Source organism: Bombina bombina, chromosome 5 (genome assembly GCF_027579735.1).
Source record: "Bombina bombina isolate aBomBom1 chromosome 5, aBomBom1.pri, whole genome shotgun sequence".
Taxonomy (NCBI): Eukaryota; Metazoa; Chordata; class Amphibia; order Anura; family Bombinatoridae; genus Bombina; species Bombina bombina.
Genome location: NC_069503.1, coordinates 239,345,213 through 239,370,506, shown reverse-complemented (window position 1 = coordinate 239,370,506; position 25,294 = coordinate 239,345,213). Strand labels below are relative to the sequence as shown.

Genomic DNA, 25,294 nt, shown 5'->3' with positions numbered 1-25,294 from the left:
ATACACTGATTGCAGAATTATTAGGCAAATGAGTATTTTGACCACATCATCCTCTTTATGCATGTTGTCTTACTCCAAGCTGTATAGGCTCGAAAGCCTACTACCAATTAAGCATATTAGGTGATGTGCATCTCTGTAATGAGAAGGGGTGTGGTCTAATGACATCAACACCCTATATCAGGTGTGCATAATTATTAGGCAACTTCCTTTCCTTTGGCAAAATGGGTCAAAAGAAGGACTTGACAGGCTCAGAAAAGTCAAAAATAGTGAGATATCTTGCAGAGGGATGCAGCACTCTTAAAATTGCAAAGCTTCTGAAGCGTGATCATTGAACAATCAAGCGTTTCATTCAAAATAGTCAACAGGGTCGCAAGAAGCGTGTGGAAAAACCAAGGCGCAAAATAACTGCCCATGAACTGAGAAAAGTCAAGCGTGCAGCTGCCAAGATGCCACTTGCCACCAGTTTGGCCATATTTCAGAGCTGCAACATCACTGGAGTGCCCAAAAGCACAAGGTGTGCAATACTCAGAGACATGGCCAAGGTAAGAAAGGCTGAAAGACGACCACCACTGAACAAGACACACAAGCTGAAACGTCAAGACTGGGCCAAGAAATATCTCAAGACTGATTTTTCTAAGGTTTTATGGACTGATGAAATGAGAGTGAGTCTTGATGGGCCAGATGGATGGGCCCGTGGCTGGATTGGTAAAGGGCAGAGAGCTCCAGTCCGACTCAGACGCCAGCAAGGTGGAGGTGGAGTACTGGTTTGGGCTGGTATCATCAAAGATGAGCTTGTGGGGCCTTTTCGGGTTGAGGATGGAGTCAAGCTCAACTCCCAGTCCTACTGCCAGTTTCTGGAAGAGACCTTCTTCAAGCAGTGGTACAGGAAGAAGTCTGCATCCTTCAAGAAAAACATGATTTTCATGCAGGACAATGCTCCATCACACGCGTCCAAGTACTCCACAGCGTGGCTGGCAAGAAAGGGTATAAAAGAAGAAAATCTAATGACATGGCCTCCTTGTTCACCTGATCTGAACCCCATTGAGAACCTGTGGTCCATCATCAAATGTGAGATTTACAAGGAGGGAAAACAGTACACCTCTCTGAACAGTGTCTGGGAGGCTGTGGTTGCTGCTGCACGCAATGTTGATGGTGAACAGATCAAAACACTGACAGAATCCATGGATGGCAGGCTTTTGAGTGTCCTTGCAAAGAAAGGTGGCTATATTGGTCACTGATTTGTTTTTGTTTTGTTTTTGAATGTCAGAAATGTATATTTGTGAATGTTGAGATGTTATATTGGTTTCACTGGTAAAAATAAATAATTGAAATGGGTATATATTTGTTTTTTGTTAAGTTGCCTAATAATTATGCACAGTAATAGTCACCTGCACACACAGATATCCCCCTAAAATAGCTATAACTAAAAACAAACTAAAAACTACTTCCAAAAATATTCAGCTTTGATATTAATGAGTTTTTTGGGTTCATTGAGAACATGGTTGTTGTTCAATAATAAAATTAATCCTCAAAAATACAACTTGCCTAATAATTCTGCACTCCCTGTATAACAAATACATATAAAAATAACTTTCTATGAGATATTGTTTGTTGAGGTATAAATCAATCAATTTCTTGGACATTAACAGATGAAAAATAAAAGATTAGCTTTAGAGAAATGTGCTTGTTCGTGGACAGGAATGAAATGGTATAAATAAAGTTGGGAAAAACCCAAATAAGCACGACATCAATCACTGTGAGTTAACACCAGTCCAATGCTCTTCGCACCGTACTTGACACGCATGTTTTTAATGGCTTTTTTGATAAATAAGGGGATTGTATTCAGATACGCTGGAGCAATGTCTGGCGAGCATATTTACCGAATGCAACATAGTTGACGCTTTGATAAATAGGACCCCTAGAGTTAATCGTTTTATGCTAGTCTGGTTGCGTTCATATTACAAGTTTAAAAAAAACTTAGGCCTAGATTACGAGTTTTGCGTTAGAGGCTGTGCGGTGCTAACGAGCAGTTTTGTCTCACTGCTCACTTACCTGCAGCGCTGGTATTACGAGTTTTCAGAAACCCGTTGTTAAAAGACAAGAAGTGAGCGTTGAGCAAAATTTTGCTCATTACCGCACTCCAATACCAGCGCTGCTTAAGTCAGCGGTGAGCTGGTCGTACGTGCTCATGCACGATTTCCCCATAGGAATCAACGGGGAGAGCCAGCTGAGAAAAAGTCTAACACCTGCAAAAAAGCAGAGTAAAACTCAGTAACGCAGCCCCATGGATTCCTATGGGTAAATAAAAGTTATGTCTACACCTAACACTTACACTTAATAATCTTACACTTATTAACAACTACATTATAATTATTAACCCCTAATCTGCCGCTCCGGACACCGCCGCCACCTACATCTTATGTATTAACCCCTAATCTGCTGCCCCCAACATCGCCGACACCTACATACTATTTATTAACCCCTACTCTGCTGCACCCAATGTCGCCGCAACCTACCTACATTTATTAACCCCTACGCCGCCACTATATTAAAGTTATTAACCCCTAAACCTAAGTCTAATCCTAACCCTAACACCCCCTAACTTAAATATAATTACAATAAATCTAAATAAAAATTACTATCATTAACTAAATTATTCCTATTTAAAAATAAATACTTACCTGTAAAATAAACTCTAAGATAGCTACAATATAACTAATAGTTACATTGTAGCTATCTTTGGGTTTGTTTGTTTTTTACAGGCAAGTTTGTATTTATTTTAACTAGGTAGAATAGTTATTAAATAATTATTAACTATTTAATAACTACCTAGCTAAAATAAATACAAAAGTACCTGTAAAATAAAACCTAACCTAAGTTACAATAACACCTAACACTACACTATAATTAAATAAATTAACTAAATTAAATACAATTACCTAAATTAAATTAGCTAAATACAAAAAACCCCCACTAAATTACAGAAAATAATAAACAAATTACATATATTTAAACTAATTACACCTAATCTAATAGCCCTATTAAAATAAAAAAGCCCCCCCCAAAATAAAAAAAAACCCTAGCCTAAACTACCAATAGCCCTTAAAAGGGCCTTTTGCAGGGCATTGCCCCAAAGTAATCAGTTCTTTTACCTGTAAAAAAAAATACAAACAACCCCCCCAACAGTAAAACCCACCACCAACACAACCAACCCCCCAAATTAAATACTATCTAAAAAAACCTAAGCTCCCCATTGCCCTGAAAAGTGCATTTGGATGGGCATTGCCCTTAAAAGGGCTATTAGCTCTATTGGAGCCCAAAGTCCCTAACCTAAAAATAAAACCCACCCAATACACCCTTAAAAAAACCTAACACTAACCCCCTGAAGATCGACTTACCGGGAGAAGTCTTCATCCAAGCCTGGCCGAAGTCCTCAATGAAGCTGGGAGAAGTCTTCATCCAAGCCGGGCGAAGTTGTCCTCCAGACGGACAGAATTCTTCATCCAGACTGCATCTTCTATCTTCATCCATTCGGCGCGGAGCGGGTCCATCTTCAAGACATCCGACGCGGAGCATCCTCTTCATCCGACGACTAAAGCTGAATGAAGGTACCTTTAAGTGATGTCATCCAAGATGGCGTCCCTTAGATTCCGATTGGCTGATAGAATCCATTGGAACAGCCAATAGAATGCAAGCTCAATCCTATTGGCTGATTGGACCTTAATTCTGATTGGCTGATAGAATTCTATCAGTCAATCGGAATCTAAGGGACGCCATCTTGGATAATGCCGTCTGGATCAAGACTTCTGCCCGTCTGGAGGACCACTTCGCCCGGCTTGGATGAAGACTTCTCCCGGCTTCGTTGAGGACTTCGGCACGGCTTGGATGAAGACTTCTCCCAGTAAGTCGATCTTCAGGGGGTTAGTGTTAGGTTTCTTTAAGGGTGTATTGGGTGGGTTTTATTTTTAGGTTAGGGACTTTGGGCTGCAATAAAGCTAACTGCCCTTTTAAGGGCAATGCCAATCCAAATGCCCTTTTCAGGACAATGGGGAGCTTAGGTTTTTTTAGATAGTATTTTATTTGGGGGGTTGGTTGTGTGGGTGGTGGGTTTTACTGTTGGGGGGGTTGTTTGTATTTTTTTACAGGTAAAAGAGCTTATTACTTTGGGGCAATGCCCCACAAAAGGCCCTTTTAAGGGCTATTGGTAGTTTAGTTTAGGCTAGGGTTTTTTTTATATTGGGGGGGGCTTTTTATTTTAATAGGGCTATTAGATTAGGTGTAATTAGTTTAAATATCTTGTAATTTGTTTATTATTTTCTGTAATTTAGTGTTTGTCTTTTTGTACTTTAGCTAATTTAATTTAAATTAGGTAATTGTATTTAATTTAGTTAATTAATTTAATTATAGTGTAGTGTTAGGTGTTAGTGTAACTTACGTTAGGTTTTATTTTACAGGTAAATTTGTATTTATTTTAGCTAGGTAGTTATTAAATAGTTAATAACGATTTAATAACTATTCTACCTAGTTAAAATAAATACAAAATTGCCTGTAAAATAAAAACAAACCCTAAGCTAGATACAATGTAACTATTAGTTATATTGTAGCTATCTTAGGGTTTATTTTATAGGTAAGTATTTAGTTTTAAATAGGAATAATTTAGTTAATGATAGTAATATTTATTTAGATTTATTGTAATTATATTTAAGTTAGGGGGTGTTAGGGTTAGACTTAGACTTAGGTTTAGGGGTTAATAACTTTAATATAGTGGCGGAGACGTTGGGGGCGGCAGATTAGGGGTTAATAAATGTAGGTAGGTTGCGGCAACATTGGGGGGCGGCAGATTAGGGGTTAATAAATAGTATGTAGGTGTCGGCGATGTTGGGGGCAGCAGATTAGGGGTTAATACATATAATGTAGGTGGCGGCGGTGTCGGGGGTGGCAGATTAGGGGTTCATAAATATAATGAAGGTGGCGGCGATGTCCGGAGCGGCAGATTAGGGGTTAAATTTTTTATTATAGTGTTTGCGATGCGGGAGGGCCTCGGTTTAGGGGTTAATAGGTAGTTTATGGGTGTTAGTGTACTTTTTAGCACTTTAGTTATGAGTTTTATGTTACGGTGTTGTATCATAAAACTCATAACTACTGACTTTTAAATGCGTTAGGACTCTTGACAGGGTAGGGTGTACCGCTCACTTTTTGGCCTCCTCGGACAGACTCATAATATCAGTGCTATGGAAGTCCCATAGAAAAAAGACTTTATGAAGTTTATGTAAGTCGTTTTGCCAAAGAAGTGTGCGGTGCCCCTAAACCTTCAAGACTCGTAATACCAGCGGGCGTAAAAAAGCAGCGTTAGGACCTTTTAACGCTGCTTTTTTCCATAATGCACAACTCTTAATCTAGCCATTATTTTTTGCTTGCGTTAACCCGAATAGCGCGAAAAACCTAACTTAAGTCTTTGTTTGCTTGTGCGTGTGCGTGTGCATGTATTGCCCCATAGAAATCAATGGAGAAAAAAAAGTGGAAAAAAAACTAACACCCGAGATAGCACAATCTCCATTGCATTTTTACATTCCCCATAGAAGTCAATGGAGAAAAAATAAATGTTGAAAAAACCAACACCCATTGCGCAAACAAAGCATATTCACTTTAACAAATGTTAAATATTTACAGTGAACACATAGTTAAAATTTTAATTAAATATTAATATTGCATAAATATGGAAAAAGCATTAACCCCTTAATGACCACAGCACTTTTCCATTTTCTGTCCGTTTGGGACCAAGGCTATTTTTACATTTTTGCGGTGTTTGTGTTTAGCTGTAATTTTCATCTTACTCATTTACTGTACCCACACATATTATATACCGTTTTTCTCGCCATTAAATGGACTTTCTAAAGATACCATTATTTTCATAATATCTTATAATTTACTATAAAAAAAATTATAAAATATGAGGAAAAAATTGAAAAAAACACACTTTTTCTAACTTTGACCCCCAAAATCTGTTACACATCTACAACCACCAAAAAACACCCATGCTAAATAGTTTCTAAATTTTGTCCTGAGTTTAGAAATACCCAATGTTTACATCTTCTTTGCTTTTTTTGTAAGTTATAGGGCCATAAATACAAGTTGCACTTTGCTATTTCCAAACCATTATTTTTCAAAATTAGCGCTAGTTACATTAGAACACTAATATCTTTCAGGAATCTCTGAATATCCATTGACATGTATATAATTTTTTTTAGTAGACATCCCAAAGTATTGATCTAGGCCCATTTTGGTATATTTCATGCCACCATTTCACCGCCAAATGCGATTAAATACAAAAAATCGTTCACTTTTTTACAAATTTTTTCACAAACTTTTGGTTTCTCACTGAAATTATTTACAAACAGCTTGTGCAATTATGGCTTAAATGGTTGTAAATTCTTCTCTGGGATCCCCTTTGTTCAGAAATAGCAGACATATATGGCTTTGGCGTTGCTTTTTAGTAATTAGAAGGCTGCTAAATGCCACTGCGCACTACACGTGTATTATGCCCAGCAGTGAAGGGGTTAATTATGGAGCATGTAGGGAACTTCTAGGGTTAATTTTAGATTTAGTGTAGTGTAGTAGACAACCCCAAGTATTGATCTAGGCCCATTTTGGTATATTTCATGCCACCATTTCACCGCCAAATGCGATCAAATTAAAAAAAACGTTACATTTTTCACAATTTTAGGTTTCTCACTGAAATCATTTACAAACAGCTTGTGCAATTATGGCACAAATGGTTGTAAATGCTTCTCTGGGATCCCCTTTGTTCAGAAATAGCAGACATATATGGCTTTGGCGTTGCTTTTTGGTAATTAGAAGGCCGCCAAATGCCGCTGCATTTCACACGTGTATTATGGCTAGCAGTGAAGGGGTTAATTATGTAGCTTGTAGGGAGCTTGCAGGGTTAATTTTAGCTTTAGTGTAGAGCTCAGCCTCCCACCTGAAACATGAGACCCCCTGATCTCTCCCAAACAGCTCTCTTCCCTCCCCCACCCCCCAATTGTCCCCGCCATCTTAAGTACTGGCAGAAACTCTGCCAGTACTAAAATAAAAGCTATATTTGGGTTTTTTTTTTTTTTTTAGCATATTTACATATGCTGCTGTGTAGGATCCCCCCTTAGCCCCCAGCCTTACTGATCCCCCACCAAAGAGCTCTCTAACCCTCCCCCTCTGCCTTAATGGGCGCCATCTTGGGTACTGGCAGCTGTCTGCCAGTACCCAGTTTAGTGAAAAAATGTGCCTTTTTTTTAAAAAAAAAACCCTTTTCTGCAGTGTAGCTTCCCCCCCCCCCCAAGATCAACCCCCCACCCCTTCCACATCTCTTAGCTGTTATTTACAGCTTTCAAAAAGTTAATTGAAGTACTTTTTAAACTTGATTTTTCTGTAGTGTAGCGGTTCCCTCCCGCTCCCGCCCCGTGCACGCGCCCGCCCGCCGCCCCCCGTGCACGCGCGCGCTCCCGTGCCCGCTCCCGCCCCTCCCGCCCCCGATCCCGCCCCCCTCCACTCCACTGGGCACATCGATGGCCGCCCACCCGCCTCCCAGACTTGCTCCCACCCACCAACGATACCGGCCACCGATGTCCGGTGCAGAGAGGGCCACAGAGTGGCTCTCTCTGCATCGGATGGCCAAGGGGGGTTATTGCAGGATGCCTCCATATCGAGGCATCACTGCAATAACCGGAAAGCAGCTGGAAGCGAGCAGGATCGCTTCCAGCTGCTTTCCACACCGAGGACGTGCAGGGTACGTTCTCAGGCATTAACTGCCTTTTTTTTGAGGACGTACCCTGCACGTCCTCGGTCGTTAAGGGGTTAAAGAAAAAAGAGATCTGACAAAAGCACTCTTGTCCAATAATTCCAAATGTAATCACCATAGGCATATTATAACCTATAAGTGGTAAACAATATCAGCATTAGCAGAAAGGGAGATGATTTACCTTACAATTGAATTATTCCCTTGTACATACAAATACAAATACACCAAAGTACTTAATAACAGTGCCTGATAATAGTGTATTAAGGATAGAGCACTGGGAAATTACCCACTATCATGAGATATAACAGACATAAATACTTATGAGCTCACTGGAACAAAACGCCCTTAGTAAAAAGGCAACTGTCCAGGCTCTGTCCTCCTTGAGAATCTTTTTTGTAAGTACTCTGTCTTCCTCGGGAAACTTGCTTGTAGGTAGGGTTGCCACCTCAGCCATGTTTTTCTGGACATTAATGAGTTACACATGCTGCAGGGTGAGCAGGGAGGAGCATGTATTGTGCTTCTGAACAACACTATTCATATTCCTCCCTGCACACCCTGCAGCATGTGTAACTTATAAGTGTTCTGTGTTTTAAGGGACAGGTGGCAACCCTACTTGTAGGTCCTCCCTTGGTATGGCTCACGTTCCTCTGGTGCCGAACACAACAGGTCATTGCAGACTGACGGGTAAGCCCTAGGGGAGTGTGCTAAATCTCATACGCGGTCGGTAAGTCAGCCAATCCTAGCTGTGGAGATATCAGGTAGGTAACCGATGCCTTCTCCCACAACTGGGTCGCCCTTAGATGGCTGATATAAAAAGCTGAGTAGAAATAAACACTAGCTCTGTAAATGAAAGGGGGGGCACGGTATAGCTCAGTGAAAACAGCCAAAAGGGAACTACCCCTACTGGACTAGAATAACAAAAGAGCAATCATAAACCATGAACCTTCTCCCTTACCAGGCTAAATGTGTTACCTGCTAAGAGCTGTAAGCTGTAAGCAATCAGCTATCAATCGAATATAGTAGGTACTTGGTGTAGGAAAAACTGTCCTACGTACGATTCACTTAATTAAAAGCTTCTTCCGGGCATGTGTGTATCTTCATAGACAGTCCTCCTCCTTATAAAGGGATACCTGTTTTATGTCCTCCGGAATATGTTGCCAGTGAATATTGGTTCCTAGTCAATTCTGAGCACTCAGTTAGCACCAGAGTAGTCATGATTAAGATAGGTATTTTTTTGCAATTATGTACAGAAAATGTCTAATGCACATTTAACTGTCACAGCAGGATATGAATTTCATCTTGTAATTAGATTGCCGTATTTTATAAACTATAAAATAGATCTTGTGCATTTCATTGATTCTTTGTTTTGTTCACAACCTTTTGTTGCTAAAATTTTACCAAGCAATCTATATTACATTTTGGCAAATACAGTTGATTATGTTTCAATAGAGGTTTTTCATTGTTATAGTCAGTTTCCAATCAAATTATTAGAATAGCAAACTGGCTTGATATGTATAGGTTTTACAGAAAGTGGCCTAGATGTAATTCTTAATTTAATCCAAAAGGCGTCAAAGTGTCTAGATTAAACATCCCCCTACTTTCATGTTGGAGTAAGGTCCTGCTGTCAAGGTCACCTCCCCTTACACCTAAATTAACCTTATCAATGCCAATAACCTTAAAGGGACACTAAACCTAACATTTTTCTTTCATGATTCAATTAGAGAATACAATTTTAAATAACATTTTAATTTACTTCTATTATCTAATTTGCTTCATTCTTTAGATATCCTTTATTGAAGAAATAACAATGCACATGGGTGAGCCAATCATACGAGGTATCTATGTGCAGCCACCAATCAGCAGCTACTAAGCCTATCTAGATATGCTTTTCAGCATAGGATATCAGGAGAATTAAGCAAATTATATAATAGAAGTAAATTAGAATGTTGTTTAAAATGCATGCTCTATCTAAATCATGAAATAAAAAAATTGGGTTTCATGTCCCTTTAAAATAATGTATTTTCAAGTTATGTGTCTGTTTAAAGTGTCTTGCTACACAAGAGTCTTTTTCTTCTTTCTCAATGTCTTTAAGGTGTTCAAGGACTCTGTCACATAGACGGCACCTTGGAGACATTATTTGACATACTATATTCATTAAAATTATGGTGGAGATAAAAGTCTGAGATTAAAATCCTCCATGTCACAAAAGTAAATCAATAACAATTGTTGCATAGGAAATTAGCACATCTAGGTAAGTATCCCCACTTGCTTTTACCCAGAAAAACTCCATATACACTGCTACCAATGCACAAGAGGATTCTGGGTAAGATATGCAAATTAGATACCCAACATCTCAGATTTTTTGCTTCATACTGTGTTAACGCACAGCAATTCCCTAAGATATGCAAATTAGATATCACACATCTCTAAATTTTTGCTTCATACTGCTTCAAATCTGAAATGTTGGATATCTATTGTGCATATCTTACCCATAATCCTCTTGTGCATTGGTAACAGTATATATGGAGTTTTTCTAGGTAAAAGCAAGCGGGGATACTTGCCTAGATGTGCTAACTTCCTATGCAACAATTTTTATTGATTTACTTTTGTGACCTGTAGGATTTTAATCTCAGACTTTTATCTCTCTCCACCATAATTTGAATGAATTTTGATTTAACCCTGAAATGAGCTTTACCTAAGCAGCGATCAGAAATCTATCTGCTACTGATGAATTCCAACAAGAACAAAACAGGCTGTCTAGTGGTCATTTCTGTATTTGCTGCACTCTCGCTATTAGGGAATCGCTGTTTGTTAACACAGTATGAAGCAAAAAATCTGAGATGTTGGGTATCAAATTTGCATATATGAGCCAGAATCCTCTTGTGCATTGGTAACAGTGTAAATGCAGTTTTTCTAGGTAAAACCAAGCAGGGATACTTGCTTAGATGTGCTAATTTCCTATGCAACAATGTTTATCGATTGACATACTATACAAAAAATGATAACATTATTGCTAAAAATACCGATTACTGATGTCAGACACTGGTGTCGAGTGTCCTTTTGAGGAACCGGAGCTTGAAAGTAGCCCATGACATTTGCACTCTAAGTGGACACTTCCAAATACATGCATCTTGTACTCCTGTGTATAGGATAGATCGCTCTGTGAGCGGACATTGCATGCACTTGATATTACATATCTGCAGTTGTGAATCCGGCAGATTGAATCCTTGAGTGCCGGTCTATTATTATATCTTGCTATCATGTGCTTTTATTTCTCACCTAGTTTGGATGGTTTTTTTGACCGATTCATCTATGATCTGCAATAAGCTGCTTAAACAGCATCCTTTGCTTAAGCTTTGCATTTCCTAAGCCTATCAATGGTTAACAAGCTGAAAAGAATGGAGGGAGTTATATGTACACTTTTCACTAATACCTTACAGTACTTGTCTTTTGGCACTTATTGAAGCTTGCAGTTTTTTCCTGCTTGACACATTATCAGGGGCAAAACTACAGGGGGTGCAGAGGTCGCAATTGCCCAGCTTCAATTTTTTAATGAAAAACGTTGACATGCCACTGCCTGCACTGATATCATGTGAGTGTGACATGATGCTTCACTAGTGTCTCTGACTACAGGGGTTAGTATTTCTGTTTTACCCATTGGTGTTTATGTGTGTATGTATTTTTGTGACTGTGTGTGTATTTATGCATGTATGTGTGTGTGTGTGTGTATGTTTGTGGAACCAGCAAATTACAGACCTTGTTACTACAGCATGGTGGGAGGGGGTAAACAGTGTCATTATACAGTACCACTATATACAGTATGGGGGGCTGGACTATGTCACAGACTACTATGGTCATTTTATAAAGTACTGGGGCAGGTAGGGGCAGGCCAGCCATCTCACCGGCTGATTACAGACTGTGTCACTAACTCACTATATACAGTACTGGTGGGTTAAACAGTGTCACCTTATACAGTAATAGTGGGTAGACTATCTCACAGACTGTGGGCACAGGGTGGGACATTTTTTTTCTGTGTTAAATGTAAAAAAAGATATGTATCAAATTTACTTTTTTGGGGGGGCCCTTCTTAGATTTTCTTGCACCTGGGCCCTGGGGTTTCTAGTTACGCCTCTGCACATTATACTTAACGCTTTTTTGCATGCTAACATGAATGACTTCTTAATGATGGACTATCGTCTGAAATTTTAATGACTGGGTTTTTGTGTGTTTTTAATGCTTACATCTGTGTACATACATTTGAATTAAAAAAATTTAACATGTATTTGCATCAGTGGCGTCACTAGGGGGGGGCGGGGGGGGGCGGGCCGCACCCGGGTGACACCCTCCAGGGGGTGACACCAAAAAAAAAAAAAAATTTTTTTTTTTTTTTTTTTTTTTTACATTTTATTGAAATTCAAAGAAATACAATGTTGAGATGCATAGATTTTTTTTTATGAGAGGGGATGGCATTTGGGAACATTGGTGGGACTGGGGAAGTTGTAGACACACAATTGTTTGCCCCTTGAGCCAGTGCTGCAATTTCAACAAATAGTTTTCCCGGCTGCTTTTGCTTGTTTGTACTTTGCTTCTCCCCTGCCCAATTTCGCTATGAATGTTGTGGGCATGCCGTGGGGCTTGCAAAGCTGCGCTGCTAGCCTAAACCTGCCTGCCTATCTGTGCTCACTGCTCAGTGACATGTGGAGCAGTGGAGTCACTCACTGCTGTGCTGTCTCTCTAAACGGAAACTGGCAAATCATGAGGGGATGCCTGGCACCTGACCGCATGACTGTTTGACACTGTCTTTAAAGTGAAGGAGCCACGTATGATGCCCACCAGACCATTACGGTTACGGTACACTAAGTGCACACTGAACAGGTAGGAGGGCGGGCGGGGGTCTGGGGGTGGGCAGAGTGCAGAGGTGATTGGCCATAAGAAGCGGTAGGCACGCGGCCCGGGGCTGTGCACTGACAGGCTTAGAACAGAGTCAGAGAGCAGAATTTTCATAGTTTGCGCCTAAACCTTTTCTTTAGTGATTTATTTTTAGAGTGCTCTGTTTATTTTTCATTTGATGCTCTGCTGAGCCAGGGAGCAGCTCTAGGCATGAGCTTCATAATTAATGCAGTGCAGTTTACATATTTTGTAAGTGTGTGTCTGAGTTTTTGTGTGTGTGTGTGTCTCAGTGTTTTTGTGTGTGTGTTTTTGTGTGTGTGTCTGAGTGTGTTTCCGAGTGTTTGTGTGTGCATCTGAGTATGTTTTTAAGTGTGTCTGAGTGTTTGTATGTGTGTTTGCCTGTGTTTTTGTGTGTGTCTGCTTTCCGGGGGGGGGGGGTGACACCAACCCTAGTGACGCCACTGATTTGCATTATATACTTGTGAGTAGAGTGCGGGGACACCACTGTGTTGATTTGTTGATTTGTAGGTACTTATTACTGGATTGTACCTTTGCAAAGTTGTGTGCATAATTTATTGCTATTTTATTTTATATTTAAAAGCAGAAACAGTTGAAAACACAGCTAGTATATAACCACATATGGTCTTGGCTTCCTGCTGGAAACAGAGAACCCTCTCTTATAAGCTAAGAGTTTCTTATAAAAAACAGAAAAGTGAAAAATGCAAATCATGTATTTGGTGCTTACAAATGTTAAAGATAACACAAAAAATGTTGTTAAAGCCAAAAGAGGCCTCAAACTCCAAAAATATAATTATAATATAAAATCAGTTTAGGGTGTGACTCTAACAAACTCCCTGCTTAATTAAAACAGGTGATTAAGGCAATAAGTGTGTCAATAGAGATTAGAAATTGCAGCAGCTGTTCAGTCTGAAAAATGCACAGAATGAGAGGAAAAAAACAAATACTGTCAGACTTTAGAGGCTAGAAAAAGGCTAAGCTTTAACCATAAATTAGCTGAAACAGCATACTGTTTAAGCAAAATGTCAAATATATAAAATATCATGCAATGAATATAATCCAATTTTCTGAAAAACATTCCTCACAAGTTATATCTTCATGGAGGATATTATAAAAACTTTTAGCGCAACAGTAAAAAGGCCCATGCCAAGGCTAAAATTCAAAGCACACATGCGAGTAGGGTTGCCACCCGTCCCTTAAAATACAGAACACTTATGAGGGAGGAATATGAATAGTGCTGTCCAGAAACACAATACATGTTCCTCCCTGCAGACCCTGCAGCATGTGTAACTCATAAGTGTCCAGGAAAACATGGCTAAGGTGGCAACCCTACATGCGAGTATTCAGAGAAACCCTCAGACAAGACTCCCGCAATGTAATATTGTGGCAAATGGCAGCCCCCCACAAAGTAACTCCAGATGGAGAAACTTATTGCTGCACACTAAACCAGTGGCCTGAGTCAACCTTGGGTGAATAAATGCAGATACATGCATAAAATGGCAAAATGCTCTGGTGCCATAAATTACTGCCAAAAGTATTATCCTTAGAAGCCTTGCTTGGGGAGAGTTTCCCAGCCCTGTTCACCTTCTGACTGGACAGAACGACAGAACTAGGAAGAGGAAAGGGAGACGCCTGAGGATTACCTTTATAGGTAAATCAGGGGTGTGGTTGTTCTGTCCACTCCCCTTCGGGGATGGGTTCTTTCAATGGTAAATATTACCAGGGAAGGTCAAGATAATATAAACATTGAACAAAAAGTCCAGTCCTCAAGAACTCCTAAAAGGCCAGATTTTTTTTTTCTTTAAATAGAGCACAGGTAAAATAATCAGCTAAGAGCAGGTTAGTAACAATGGTTATTGATCAGTTTATTATTTCACCTGTGCTGTAGAACATGCCCCCCTTTGGGCTATTTAATTGACCATGAAATGTTCAGCTAAAGCAACCCAAAAAAATATGAGCATTCATTATAAGAGTAGAAGATGGTCTAAAAATAGCAGGGAGGTGTCAATCAACCCGATCGTACTCGATCAGGTTGATTTTCGAAGATGTGTGTCCGCCTGCTCAGAGAAGGCGGACTGGGTTATGGAGCAGCGGTCTTTAGAAACATGGGCTCGCCAGAAACACGGGCTCTCAAGCTCCACCTGGAGCTTGATAAATGGGCCCCTTGTTCTTTTATTTTGGATGTTTCCTGTTTGGAAATTTTTACAGTTTGGGCTAGATTACAAGTGGAGCGCTATTTTAACGTGCGCCAATATACTGGAAATTTTGCCCGTTCATGGGCACACATTAAATAACTATCCATTACAAGTGACTAGTTAATGCTACTGCAAACTCGAGGCATCAATTAGTGCTCCAAAAATTAACTAGAGGTCTGACCACTGTTTAATTTTAAAAATGTCCCCTAGTTGCCCCCGAAATAAAGTTTAGTGTTATTTTGTTATAATAAAATATATCAGCATTTTACTTTTGTTTACTAAAACTGCACAAAGCTTAAAGTTTTTGGATGTGGGGTGTTAGAAAGTGCCTTTAAGTGGCAGTTTATTGGAACTGTGCTATTACTCAAAATATATATGTATATGCTTATATACATATACTGTATATGTATCTGTTAATATGTGTATAACAATTATATGTATATGCTTATATACATATACTGTATATTTATCTGTTAATATGTGTATAACAATTATATGTATATGCTTATATACATATACTGTATATGTATCTGTTAATATGTGTATAACAATTATATGTATATGCTTATATACATATACTGTATATTTATCTGTTAATATGTGTATAACAATTATATGTATATGCTTATATACATATACTGTATATTTATCTGTTAATATGTGTATAACAATTATATGTATATGCTTATATACATATACTGTATATTTATCTGTTAATATGTGTATAACAATTATATGTATATGCTTATATACATATACTGTATATGTTAGAGAGAAGGGGTATCAACGGCACTACTTAGCCTATAGTGGCTTAAATATCTCTAATTCCCTATTTGGCCCCAATTTGTCCTTAATATATATGGGGATAATTCCCCTATACAGATATGGACTGCTGAAGGTGCTATGTAGTATTCAACATGTGAAACTAGGTAGAGGTAGGCTCTAACTCGACAGACTACATGTATAGCACTCTTGGGGGTTAATATAGGGTATAGTTCTAGATAGTATGAAAGACCTAGTTCCTTTAGGCAAAATAGAGTTACTGATGGTCTAGTGAGTTTGCGTGTTCCACGTTAAAACATAACTTTTATTGAGTCAAACTTAATATAAAACACTGGAAATAAAATTAAAAACACACTTAGATGCTAAAGACTCAGTGGTCGGCCTGTTCTGTATAAGTAGATTCTAGCCAGGTGGGTTCTGGTTAATACTGGAAAACTTTCTAAAGTATTATTGCAGCAAGTTAATGAACCTGATGCACACTTATAACAAGAGGTCCTGTAAAGGTTGTGTGTTTATATCCGTGTAATGGACCTAACAGAATTAGATATTCTGAAATAGTCTTAAATAATATTAATCTTGATAAGACATTACTTGGTCATACACAACTGTTACTGTGTGTTTCAATTAAACCTGTGGTTAATACAGCTCTATTTCTATTGTGTTACCTTAATACTGTTTGCTGGTGGATAGTACGCTTTTTATGCTGACATGAGATGATAAGATTACCTTGAGTCTTGTTAACGAAGTTAATGGTACTGTAGTCAGCAGTTTTAACCCAATGCATTCAAAATGTCAGATTTAATAATAGGTTAATAGTCCACATGTCAGTAGCTTATAAACCTATATTTATAATGTAGCCGTTATTATCAATTGGATAAAAGAGATAAATGTGCACTTTTTATATCTTATTTTTCAGGCTGTGTTAATCCTCATTAATAAATAACATACACACTATTGTTACTCATGTACGGTTCTCGCTTTTAATTTTGAGTATGCTGTGTTACAATTTAAATCACTGATAAAGACACATTTTGCATGTAAATTTGTAACTGTAGTGTGGCAGTTGTTGCCAATGGGTAACAGAGCTGTTCTCTGATTATGTAAAGAGTTTTAGGTGTAGCTCACTCGAAGCACAAAAGCTGTTTAATTTCAGCCCAGTCATGCACTACCAGTTAAACCGGTTCAATTGGGGTTACTGCTAACCACACCACCCGGTATGTAGCCGATGGAGTGGATGTAATTTAACCGGTAATCTTTCGGTTATATGCCCATATTGTTTATCCAATATTTGGTTCCCAGTTTACCGGTAAAATTGTGTCTGTGTCGAGTGGCTCTCACAGTTCTGCCCCAAAACTAGATATACAGATTTAGTATGTTTTGCGCATCAAGTCTCTTAAGTAATTATCGAGCATGTAAAGAACCAACTTAGTAAAATTCTAACCAGATTAATAATCACCAAAGGCTAATATATAAATAAACTTAGAGCAGGTTTGATACTATAGCATTCTAAGGCTCATCTAAAAAATACAGGAGCTCCAGGACTCCTCACCAATTCCCTAACGTCCCTAACATGTTTCGCCCTAACGGCTTTCTCAAAGGGTGAGCGCGCCGCTCACTGACTGATTATTTAAAGGATTTTGGGTCCCGCCCTTCTGATGACGTCACAGTTCTCAATACTTTCTATTGGATCCCCGTATCATGCTGGTGGAGGTTGCATAGTGTTATTAATGCATTGCAATTCATTTCAGAACATTGGTGTATTCCTATCAGAACTGTCAATCTGTTATTAAAGGCCATTTGATCGCGATTTTTGAACTATTGTGATATTTATTCCCATAACGTTGTTTACTGGGATATGTGTTTTGTAAAAGCAATTTTTTTATTTTTTATTTTCAGAGATAATAAAATTATTATTGTCATCCTGTTTTCCTTGCTTTTAACTTGCTTTGATAGAGATGACTAATATTAACTAAATTTTAAAATGTAACATTATGTTATTAATTGCTAGATAAATGTGCAGTGCTTATGTCAGAAATTGTGTTGCTTATGGCAAAATAGTGGTAAAAAAATTAAAAATTATAAAATTTTATATAGAGAGAAGTGAATAATCAACCAAAAGATGCAAAAATAGAGTATCTTGTGCACTTGTGCTAGCTGGATGTTTGTGTTTGTTTTATACGTATAAATCAGTCTAGTTATGTGACTGTGTTTGTGCCGGGTTAACTTAAGAGTTAAAACGATTTAGTGTAGATACCCTTATTATTAAGTGATGGTATCTATTGTGTGATATAAAACTTACTACAAAGTTTCAATTTTATTTGATGTTTACTTAAGTCGAGTGAATTGAGCTTAGTCTAAGGGTTTGCACCAGAAGTGATTGTGACAGTGTTGTGTTTACTAGCATAAGTTTGACTCAATAAAAGTTATGTTTTAACGTGGAACACGCAAACTCACTAGACCATCAGTAACTCTATTTTGCCTAAAGGAACTAGGTCTTTCATACTATCTAGAACTATACCCTATATTAACCCCCAAGAGTGCTATACATGTAGTCTGTCGAGTTAGAGCCTACCTCTACCTAGTTTCACATATACTGTATATGTATCTGTTAATATGTGTATAACAATTATATGTATATGCTTATATACATATACTGTATATGTATCTGTTAATATGTGTATAACAATTATATGTATATGCTTATATACATATACTGTATATGTATCTGTTAATATGTTTATAACAATTATATGTATATGCTTATATTCATATACTGTATATTTATCTGTTAATATGTGTATAACAATTATATGTATATGCTTACATACATATACTGTATATTTATCTGTTAATATATGTATAACAATTATATGTATATGCTTACATACATATACTGTATATTTATCTGTTAATATGTGTATAACAATTATATGTATATGCTTATATTCATATACTGTATATGTATCTGTTAATATGTGTATAACAATTATATGTATATGCTTATATACATATACTGTATATTTATCTGTTAATATGTGTATAACAATTATATGTATATGCTTACATACATATACTGTATATTTATCTGTTAATATGTGTATAACAATTATATGTATATGCTTATATACATATACTGCATATTTATCTGTTAATATGTTTATAACAATTATATGTATATACTTACATACATATACTGTATATTTATCTGTTAATATGTGTATAACAATTATATGTATATACTTACATACATATACTGTATATTTATCTATTAATATGTGTATAACAATTATATGTATATGCTTACATACATATACTGTATATTTATCTGTTAATATGTGTATAACAATTATATGTATATGCTTATATACATATACGGTATATTTATCTGTTAATATGTGTATAACAATTCTTTTTTGCTGCACCATCAGTCATTCCTTAGTTTATTTTCTAAAGGGACAATTTGTTTTGTGTTTTTGAACTAATGCAAAATTAGTGATTTATTTTTTTGCATTCTGAGTGCACATATCTATTATTCATGCTACAGTGTGTTCTTTCAGCTGAAAATATAGGCAGTGCCACAATTCTTGGCTTGCATTTTAAGCTGCAAATAACCTCCAGGTAGTAATAAAAGGATGCTAAATAAGGTTAAAGAATGTACCTCAGGTTAATTCTACAGTCTAGCAAATGTCTGAATGTTTTCTTTCATTGCTTTAAGATCTGATGATGCAAAAAATGAAATGCATACACAATACACATCACACATTTGCTGTTTTATTAAAGTGCATAGAGTACCTTAAAATATACATTGAAAGTGGATGTAAAAATCTTAGAGGTAGATTTTACAACTGTCGGACGGACATTATCCGCTGTAGCGAATCATGTCTGCCCCACATCGCTAAATGCCGACACCATACGCTGTCGGCATTTAACATTGCACAGGCAATGCCACACCCTGTACATTCGCGGCCACTAGCAGGGGGTGTCAATCATCCCGATCGTATCAACTGCTGCTTCTTAACTTCTGTTTATAAGCGAGCCGGAAACTACGGGGGTAGATAGCATCTGCTGCTTATTAAATCTACCCCAATGACTGTGGTTTTTAGAGTTAGCTTCAAGATGTAAAGCATGAATCATTATTTTGGGGTAATCAGCTTCTGCTTTGAACCAGTTTGCTTTCTTCCTTATCTCTATTTATAACTACATTAAAATGATGTAGGATTTTAGATTATATATAAGGGGGCATATTTAAGAAGGTGCGAGCGTCATGATCCGATATTGCGGATCATGTCCGCTGCACATCGATAAAAGCTGACAGCATATGCTCTCGGCATTTATCATTACACCAGCAGTTCTTGTGAACTGCTGGTGCAATGCCGCCCCCCTGCAGATTCGCCGCAAATCGGTCGCTAGCAGGGGGTGTCAATGAACCGGCAATGTCTGTCCACTTCCTCGGAGCAGGCAGACAGGTTATGGAGTCTTTAGACCGCTGCATCATAACTTGTGTTTCCGGTGAGCCTGAAGGCTCTCCAGAAACATAGGGCATCAAGCTCCATTCAGAGCTTGATAATTCGGCCCCAAGGTATGAATAACTCTCCCCCATTTTAAAGGGACAGTGTACACCACAATTTTTATTGTTTAAAAAGAAAATCTTCAAAATGCTCTGAGCTAGGAGGTGGTTTTCAATGGTTTAGAAATCAGTTTGAGCCTAGCTAGGTTTAGCTTTTCAAAAATACCACCAAGGGAACAAAGCAAATTTAATGATAAAAGTCAATTGGAAAGTTGTTTAAAATCACATGCCCTCTCTGAATCATGAAAGTTTAATTTTGACTAGACTGTCCCTTTAACCCCTTAATGACAGAGGACGTACCAGGTACGTCATAGGAAAAGCTCCCCTTAATGACAATTGACGTACCTGGTACGTCCTCTGTTGTTTGAAGTGCTGGAAGCGATCATGATCGCTTCCAGCTGCTTACAAGGGATTGTAGTTATGCCTCAACATTGAGCCATCACTGCAATCCCATATTTTACACACCGATGCAGAGAGGGCCACTCTGTGGCCCTCTCTGCATCGGCTATTGCGGCTCACACATTCGTTGGTGGGTGGGAGCAACTCCTCTCAATTGCGGTGGCTATTTTTTTTCAAAGTAGCAGCCCGATCGCTTCAAATATTGTTATGTCGGCAGTTGGGGGCGGGGGGGTTGGGGGGGTGTGCGCGCGCGCGTGCGCGCGCACGCAACTTATACACTTGTTTAAAAAAAAAACGATGATGCATTTGAATCAAGGGATCTCCATTGTTAAGTAAGGGATCTGGGAGGGGGAGGGATGTAGATTACTGAGGGGGGCCAGCTACACTACAGAAAACTAACGTTTTTAATAAAAAAAGTAAAAAAAAACTATTTTTGGGGGCAAATTGGGTACTGGCAGACAGCTGCCAGTACCCAAGATGGCGGCAAATAGGTAGGGGGGTGGGTTAGAGAGATGTATGGGGGGATCAGGGAGGTTTTGAGGTAAGGGGGATCCATCACTGCAGACTGTATGAAGAAAATAATAACAAAAAAAAAAAATGCTTTTTATTTCAGTACTGGCAGACTGTCTGCCAGTTCTTAAGATGGCGGGGACAATTGTGGGGTGGGGGAGGGAAGAGAGCTGTTTGAGGGGGGTCAGGGGGGATCAGGGGGTGGGATGTGTCAGATGGAAGGCTGATCTCTACACTAAAGCTAAAAATTAACCCTACAAGCTACCTAATTAACCCCTTAACTGCTGGGCATATTACAAGTGTGGTGCGCAGCAGCATTTAATGGCCTTATTATTACCAAAAAGCAACGCCAAAGCCATATATGTCTGCTATTTCTGAACAAAGGGGATCCTAGAGAAGCATTTGCAACCATTTGTGCCATAATTGCACAAGCTGTTTGCAAATAATTTCAGTGAGAAACCTAAAATTGTGAAAAATATAACAGTTTTTTTTTTATTTGATCGTATTTGGCGGGGAAATGGTGGCATGAAATATACTAAAATGGGCCTAGATCAATAATTTGGGTTGTCTACTACACTACAATAAAGCTAAAATTAAACCTAAAAGCTCCCTACAAGCTCCCTAATTAACCCCTTCACTGCTGGGCATAATACACGCGTGGTGTGCAGTGGCATTTAGCAGCCTTCTAATTACAAAAAAGCAACGCCAAAGCCATATATGTCTGCTATTTCTGGACAAAGGGGATCCCAGAGAAGTATTTAACACCATTTATACCATAATTGCACAAGATGTTTGTAAATAAATTCAGCGAGAAACCTAAAGTTTGTGAAAAAATTTGTGAAAAAGTCAACAATTTTTTTTATTTGATCGCATTTGGCGGTGAAATGGTGGCATGAAATATACCAAAATGGGCCTAGATCAATACTTTGGGATGTCTTCTAAAAAGAAATATATACATGTCAAGGGATATTCAGGGATTCCTGACAGATATCAGTGTTCCAATGCAACTAGCGCTAATTTTGAAAAAAGGTGGTTTGGAAATAGCAAAGTGCTACTTGTACTTATTGCCCTATAACTTGCAAAAAAAGCAAAAAACATGTAAACATTGGGTATTTCTAAACTCGGGACAAAATTTAGAAACTATTTAGAATTGGTGTTTTTTGGTGGTTGTAGATGTGTAACAGATTTTAGGGGTCAAAGTTAGAAAAAGTGGGTGTTTTTTCAATTTTTTCCTCATATTTTATATTTTTTTTATAGTAAATTATAAGATATGATGAAAATAATGGTATCTTTAGAAAGTCCATTTAATGGCGAGAAAAACGGTATATAATATGTGTGGGTACAGTAAATGAGTAAGAGGAAAATTACAGCTAAACACAAACACTGCATAAATGTAAAAATAGCCATTGTCATTAAGGGTAAGAAAATTGAAAAATGGTCCGGTCATTAAGGGGTTAATTACAAAGCCAGCACAATAATAACCAGACAATGCAATGACTGACCTAAATTTATTTACATCAGTGAAGGAAACCAGGAATAGTAAAATCTATACTACTGGCTGCCCATGACACTTACCTTAAGCATGAAATTATAGAGAAGAATATTGTGATAAAGTATGCAATAGAAAATAATGGGATCGCAATATTTATATTGTCTTCAAATTCCAACTGTCGTGACAATGATGTAAAATAGGATACCTGTTGTACAAAATATATACATTAATCATATGGCAATTTCATTAAACTGCTGTTAGCTTGTATTTAATTGAAAGTCATACTTTTCTTAATGTATGCAGCAGTGTAGCAGTTAATGTGAGTACAGTGATTGGTTTTATAGTGTGAGGCATTAGCAGCAAAAAGTAGGTAGTTATGCCACTTTATAGGTCACTAGACCATATCTCCAAAAGGATATAAATAGACTATAAACTGATCAAATGGTGTCTTCTAAAATGGTATATAGTTTAAAAAAAATGACAAAAAAAAATCATTCACAAGCTTAATATATACTCCTTTATCTAATATATAATCCTTTAAAGTGTGCTGGTTAGCGCTCGTATTACAAATTGTAAGTAAATTGTTTGCGCTAGAATGAAACCCAATGTGTGCTAATAGCTGAACTTCGGCTATCGCAACCCCATTAAAATCTTCTCCCCATAGACTTCAATGGAGTACGTTTAAAAAAAACAAAACTAACACTTATCACTCTTCCGCTAACCCGGCAATGCATTAGATCTGCAGCGCTAAATCCAAAAGGTAGTTATGCATATTTTACATTCTAATGTTCTTCACATAGAAGAAAATTATCGTTTATTTTTTAAATATATATATACAGTTATAGATATATACAGATATCTATATATCTATATATATATCTACGCGTTTCAACGTCTGTAAACGTCTTTGTCAAGAGCATTTTTTTAATACAAGTTAAAACAGTTGAAAAGTTTGACTTGTTTTAACTTGTTTTAAAAAAATGCTCTTGACAAAGACGTTTACAGACGTTGAAACGCGTATAACTAATAAATACATTTTTAAAAACTAAATGGGAAGATTTTTCCTTCTTTTGCTGTGACGGCCGGAAGCCTAATATTGATGAAGTAAGTTACTACTTATTTTTTATCATCAATCTTACACCCTGTTTATGGAGTTTTTATTCTACTCCCAGCTTTATTGAAATCTCACTCAAGCATCAAGAAAGGACATCTGAGGGAGATACTCCTAACAAGTGGATATTATGCAACTTAAGGAGTGAGTATACTGCACCATATTCACTGGGCTTTAATACATACAACAAGCCTTTTTCTCTTTATTATCAGAGAAATCTACATTTTTCAGAGACCAGCGCCATCTACCATTGTTTTTTCTACTATTTCACGGTCCCTGGGGAGAGACTGAAAGAAGGCAGCGGTCATTTCCTATAGAAGGAAAGTATTGGTTCTCAGTCCATTTGTGACAGATATTTGTTTATTGCCATCTGACATATTCTGTACACATTTATTTTCTGTATAATATATATATATTTAAAAATACAAAGAAAATTTTCTTCTAAATGAAGAACTTTGGAATGTAAAATAGCAAAGCTGCATCCAGGTTGATTCCAAAAATGGCAGGGTGGTGATTGGTGAAAGAATCCCTGCCATTTTCGGAATCCACCTGGATGCAGTGTAGAAAAATAAATATTCAACCGCCAGCACGAAATAACTAAAAAAACACGTAACCGCCTGCAAGAAATAAAAACAAAAACATTTAACCGTCCTCACGAAGCAAAAAAAAAAACCTAACCCCCCGCATGAAGTTTTAACAAACTCCTAAACTGTCAACCCCCACAACGCAAAATAATAAAGTTATTAACCCCTTAACTGCAAATCACATAATTAAAATATTAATCCCTAAACCGCCAACCCCCCACATCGCAATAAACCTAATTGTCCTATTAACCCCTAAACCACCAAACCCCCACATCGCAATAACCCTAATTAACCTATTAAGCCCTAAACCACCAAACCCCCACATCGCAATAATTCTAATTAATATATTAACTCCTATACCGCCAACCCCCCACAATACAAATAACTAATGTAAATACTAAGCCCCCTAACTTAACACCCCCTAAATTAACCCTAATTACTACTAAATTTCAATTAAAATAAAAAAAAACTAACATTAAATTACAAGAATAAAAAAAGTCTAACGTTACAGAAAAAATAAACAAAATTATCAAAAATAATTTGCCCTAAGTTATACAGCTTGTTTACCTCTAAAAAATGCTAAGACCCCACTAACAGTAAAAAAACCCACCCATCTAACTCCCCAAAATAAAAAAAACACTAAAAAAGTAACCCAAATTGATTTCTGGTACCTTGCATTCAATCTTCAGTCTACGATGGACATCGGATGAAGAGGAGCCTCCATGCCGCCGTGGAACGCCACCGCCTCCGCTGAGGACTGCTGCTGAGGATCCACAGCTCCGCACCTCTGCTCTACACCGCCTTCACTCCGGATGAAGATAGAGGATGATGGATCCGTCTGGAAGAAGACCTTCTCAGCCGGACTTCAGGAACAGTGAGTACCTATTTGGGGCTTAGTATTAGGCTGTTTTATTTTAATTTTTGGGTTGCTTTTTTTTTTAGATTAGGGCTTG

The 25,294-nt window shown here is 37.7% G+C and overlaps 1 protein-coding gene across 1 annotated transcript in view; it reads right to left on the bottom strand.

The window, feature by feature from the left end:
* LOC128660200 (patched domain-containing protein 3) overlaps positions 1-25,294 on the bottom strand; it is a 190,050-nt gene that overhangs the window by 56,776 nt on the left and 107,980 nt on the right. Inside the window, exon 4 of the mRNA XM_053713900.1 lies at positions 22,730-22,851. Coding sequence (XP_053569875.1) covers positions 22,730-22,851 — 122 coding nt within the window. The remainder of the gene's footprint in view (positions 1-22,729; positions 22,852-25,294) is intronic.